The sequence below is a fragment of the Buceros rhinoceros genome, unplaced genomic scaffold (assembly GCF_000710305.1).
Source record: "Buceros rhinoceros silvestris isolate BGI_N320 unplaced genomic scaffold, ASM71030v1 scaffold33309, whole genome shotgun sequence".
NCBI lineage: Eukaryota > Metazoa > Chordata > Aves > Bucerotiformes > Bucerotidae > Buceros > Buceros rhinoceros.
The window spans coordinates 2957-8018 of record NW_010432657.1 but is presented as its reverse complement, the minus strand read 5'-3'; the positions used below and the strand labels follow the sequence as shown (position 1 = coordinate 8018).

Below are 5062 nucleotides of genomic sequence, written 5' to 3'. Positions count from 1 at the left end.
GTGGAGGGACACGCGGGGCCTGGGGGGAAGAGGCCGGGGCGGATGATGTGCCCAGGATGGAAGCTCTGAATAACCCCTCGTCCTTCCCACTGCCACCTCCCAACAGAGGGTGCCTGTCATGGAGATCCCCATGGTCTCGGGAGCCGAGGAGGTGAGGTGTGTTTGCCCTCCATGCCCAACACGTCTCTTCCCGGGGTTTTCGCTACCTCTTTTAAGCTGTTCTGTAAAGTGCTTTGTATTTATCTTTAATTCAAAAGAAACCGGTGAGAAGTGCTGTCTGGCTCCGAGTCACAGCCCATGGTTACTGAAGAGCAGTGCTGGAACCCAGCTCCTGCCCGCTCACCCCTGATTAAACCGCTGTAGAAACCTACTGTACATTTCAGCAAAGGAGACAAAGAGGGTTTATTCTTTGGGTTTTTTTCCCCCACCTTTATCAGCCATGAAAATTGCTGAGCTGAGAATCTGGCCACTCTGAGATGCTTTTCTTCTGCTCCATCCATCTGCTTCAATCACATGGTGACTGGACAAAAAATTATCCTGTTCACAAAGCACCGAAGATTAAAAAAATCAGTGTGGATGCTAAACCGTGTGGCAGGCAGCAGAGGCACAGAGCGTCGGGCAAGCTCGCTAATGAGGAACTCGGAGACTCAGCTTGGCTGCAGGGCAGGCAGCCTGGCTTCCCCCCGGGAGGGTCTCAAGCAGCAGAGGTGGTGGGGCTGGGTGGTGGGTCCTGGGCTGGGCAAAATACTGCACGGAGGTGTCACACGGAAAATAACCAATTTTTTCTCTTCTTCCTTTAAAGCTTCTTTTTAACGAGTGCGCTGCTCCCATCAGTGCTCGGGGTCCCCGGAGCAGGATCTGCCGTACGGGAGATGCTGAGCACGCCCATCTTCAGCTTCAGGCCTAGGCTGGTGTGTTGCTCTTTGTGGTTTCGTATTTAGCTCACTGAAAATGTTGGTTAAACACTGGTGGGAGGGAGGCTCACAAAGAAGCATTTTGCTTTGGCTGTTTTAAAAAGCAAAACAAAAGCAAAAGGCTTTTAAAAAAAGTAGCTTGGTTTCAAAGTTATGAAGGCAAGATGTGTTAGAGATGAAGAGCAAACAAATCACAGCTCCTGAAACCTGCTGTGGAGAAAGAAACACAGAATGTTCTGTTTGAAGATGAATAGAAAGCTGAAACCAGCAAAAAAAATCCCCCCTTCCCAGGAGCAGAGATGTTTCAGGTGGGTTCTCCTAGATCGCTGGAAGAAAAGCAAATCCGTTCTTCTCCCTGTCGGTGCTCCAGCTTCTTGCTGCTTATTTTTATCATCTTGTAGTGGCTTTAAATCCTGAAGACTCCTGAAGTGCTTTACAAATCGAGCATGCAAATCTCGGCTCACCCACCTCGGAGATGCCCCCGAGGCTGGGTGGCACCGGTCCTGGTGGCAGCGGGCAGGATGGGAAGCACCTGCTGCTTCGGCAAGGCTTATAGAAGCCTTTAGTGCCCCCAGTGCCACTGCCGCAGGGACGGCTGTGGTGCCAGCCGGCCGAGGGCCAGCAGGCTGTGCTGGGGTCCCCAGCCGTGGCACCAGCCCCCTCAAGCTACGGAGGGGCCCCGTGGGTGGGCTGGCCATGGCCTTCGCCCCACTCTGCGCCTTCTGAGGGGTGGGAAGTCGGGACGAAGCAGCTGGGGAAGGGCTGACCTGGGCTGATGATGCTTCTCTTATTTTCAAAGCTTGACTTGAGACATCTCTTTCCGCGTCACTCGCTGTCTCTCAGGGTCACGCTCTCCCTCTGTAGCTGCCCTCCTGAATTGCTCCTTTTAATTCGTTTGCCGTACGACACTTCCACACTGCTGTTTTCTGTCACCTGTGCCATGTCCAGCTGCTGCAGGTAGCTCTGGTTGCAGGGTGGGGTGACACTGCCACAACTCTCCCGCAAGGGATGCACCGGTCAGTGCGGCCCTGCCCGGGGACCACTTTAACCCCCATTTCTCCCCAAATCTTCCAGACCTCCCCATCCCAAGTTCCAGCACTGAATAAAGGGAGGTGGCTGCCTGGTGACCAGACACCATGGTGACAGGCACCTCCCTGCTGCAGCCCTGTGCCTGCTCTCCTCTGGCTCAGGCTCTGCATGTGTTTGTAAATGGATTAAATTGTCTTTTTTTTTTTTCTTTTTTCAGAGAAGGTCTCCTGCAAGCCTGGAAGCTAAATTCCCTTGGATGGGCCTGAGGGTGCTTGTGAGCCTGGTTGCCAGCCGTCATGTCTGCAAATGCCCGTGAGAGTCCTTACGGGCAGGTGGGAGCAGCGCTGGGGCTGCTCAGGGCGCTGGGTACCAGGGCCAGGCAGGGCACTGCCCGCTCGCGCTGCCAGCAAGGGCGCTGAGGAAACCTCGGCATCCCTGCCCGCAGACAGCGCTGTCCATCGCACCAGAGCCAGCTTGTCCCTGTCGCAGACACCACTGTGCTGCTGGCAACGGCAGGCAGGAAGTCCTCTCCCAGTGTGAGAGGCCGTGGGATGTCCAGGTACCCCCGGAATCGCCCGGCAAAGCCTGGCCCTGCTGGCTCGCAGCCCCCCGGGGCCACGGGCACGGCAAGCTGCTGCCTGCCCGGCCATTGGAGGCAGGCAGGGGAGCTGGCTCTGAAACCACAACCAGTCCTCGGGAAAAACAGTCAAACTCCTCTGGCTGCTGCGCAGGGCCCAGGACACCGCGGGAAGCGCCTCTGGGGGAGCACGAACGTTACGGACCTTTGGCGTCAGCGGGAGACTGGCGCTGGCCTGGGGCTGTGCTCAGTGAGGCGGCTGGAAAATGCCTCCGTGGTGAGAAGCAAGCGCTTGCCAGCGGTACGGCACTGGACAGATCAAGAAGTCAAGATTTTGCATTCCAACTATCTATAGGAAATAGGGTTTTTTTTATTATTTCAAGTTTTCATAAAAATCCATAATTATTGAAATCAAAGTTACAGAAGAAAGTTCGTAACTTTTTATTGATTTTATTTCTTTTTTCTTTCTTTTTTTCCCCCCCTCTGTTGTTTTTCCCTCTCAGAGTTATATCTGACACCAGAGTCCATCAGACCAAGTCCTTACAAACACAGGAGTCCTGAAGACATCGGCTGGATGTTTTCCTGGTATAAAGAAGAGAAGGAGGAGAAAGAGGTGGTGACAGTGCGGGTGCAGTGGGTTTGGACAGGGGCGGAGGACGTGGTGGAAGGAGAGAGGTCGGTATGTTTGTAGCAATGTTTGTTTTTTTAATTATTTTTTATTTGTTCATTTGTTCTTTTTTTCTTTTTTTTTTTTAAAAAAACCACCACCATTATTATTTGCAAATTGTTGCCTGGTTAAATCATTTTCATGTTGAACTTGCGCGGCGCGTCGGCGGAGCTGATGCCTGCGTCGGACTTGCGTGGCACATACTCAATCTCGATGTTGTGCTTGGTGTTGCCTTTCCCCCGGCTCCACAGGAAGAGGAGCACCAGACAGAAGAGCACGACGCCCAGGAAGGAAATGAAGCCCATGGTGGTGGCGATGATGAGAGTCTTGATGTCAAAGGGGAAAGGCACGGTGGCGCGCGTGCTGTTGGCATCGCTCTCATTGGGCTGGTTGGAGATGAATGCGAAGGTCTTGTTGGGCTGGTGGGGCCAGTCTGGGGAGTAGCTGCGCACGTGCAGGTGGGCCAGCATGGTGTCGTTTCCACCCGCGTTGCTGGCGATGCATAGGTAGGTGCCGTTGTCCTGGATCTGGGCATAGCGCACCTCCAGCGTGCCATCAGGGAAGACAGTGAGCCGCCCGTTGGTTTTGGTAGAGATGAGGTGCTTGCGGGGAGAGAGCCACATGATGGTGGGTGGTGGGTCCCCATCTGCCCGGCAGACAAAGTGGACCGTGTGGCCTTCATCCACGAAGATCTGCTGAGGTTTGCGGTCTCGTATCCGTGCTCGGCGGCAGGTGAAGTAGTTGGGCAGGAGGACATCGGGGAAGTCCTTGAACTCCTTGCCCTGGACGAACTCAGGGGTGGAGCAGGTGGGCTGCTGCTTGTTGAAGTTCAACCTCCATCGCCGCCGGAAAACCCAGAGCAGCCGACAGTCGCAGGCTAAGGGGTTGTTGTCGAGGATGAGGGTCTCCAGGTTGCCCACCGAGTGGAAGGCTGACTCCTCCAGGGTGGTCAGCAAGTTCCCTGACACATTCAGGATGCGCAGGTAATTGAGGCCGCGGAAGGCGAAGGGCTCGACCGTGGTGAGCTGCCCTCCCACCAGCTGGATCTCCTGCAGCCTGAGAAGGTCATGGAGCATGGAGCCCTCGATGGTGACAATGGGGTTGTAGGACAGGTTCAGGAACCGGAGGTAAACCAGGTGCCTCACTGACACATACGGAATGGACGTCAGGTTGCAGTGGGTGATGGACAGGGAGGTCAGGTTCAACCCGTAGAGGCAGTTGGACGTCATAGTATCCAGGTAGGGCCAGTGTGAGATCTCGAGCACCTTGAGCCGGTACAGCCTCTTGAATGAGTAATCCCGGATGGTATTGATGTTCAGATGGCGCAGCCGCAGCACGATCAAGCCGTGAAGGTGAGACAGGGCCTCCGTGGGGATGGAGGTCAGGTTGCATTTCTCCAGGGTCAGCTGCTCCAGGCTGTTGAGGCCGCTGAAGGCCCGGTGGGAGATGTAGACAAGGTCGTTGTCCCCCACCTCCAGAGACTTCAGGTTGTACAAGTCCTGGAACATGTAGTCTAGCAGGATCACAATTTTGTTCTCACTAATGTCTAGCTTGGTAAGGTTGCTGAGTCCGGTAAACACCCCCAAGGGGATCAGCTTGAGTCTGTTACTCCTGAGCCCCAGCGTCCTGAGGTTGAAGAGGTTGTTGAAAGCCCCAGGCTCAATGGCACTGATGATGTTCTCATTTAGCTCCAGCTCCTCCAGGTGAGGGTAGTTGGCAAATTCATCCTGGTTGAGGGTCTTGATGCGGTTCTTGCCCAAGTCCAGCAGTCTGGTCTCGGTTGGGATCCCCTCCGGCACGACCATGAATCGCTTGCGGTGGCACAGGACAGCGCGCTCCTGCGCAGAGCACTCGCAGCGCGGCGGGCAGCCTGTG

The 5062-nt window shown here is 55.0% G+C and overlaps 1 protein-coding gene across 1 annotated transcript in view; it reads right to left on the bottom strand.

Annotated features, from left to right (window-relative positions):
- Positions 1-2857: 2857 nt before the first annotated feature.
- Positions 2858-5062, bottom strand: part of LINGO1 (leucine rich repeat and Ig domain containing 1) — a 2751-nt gene continuing 546 nt past the window's right edge. The window contains exon 2 of the mRNA XM_010143852.1: positions 2858-5062. This exon is cut by the window's right edge and continues 30 nt beyond it. Within this exon, the coding sequence (XP_010142154.1) occupies positions 3316-5062 (1747 nt within the window). The 3' untranslated portion in view covers positions 2858-3315.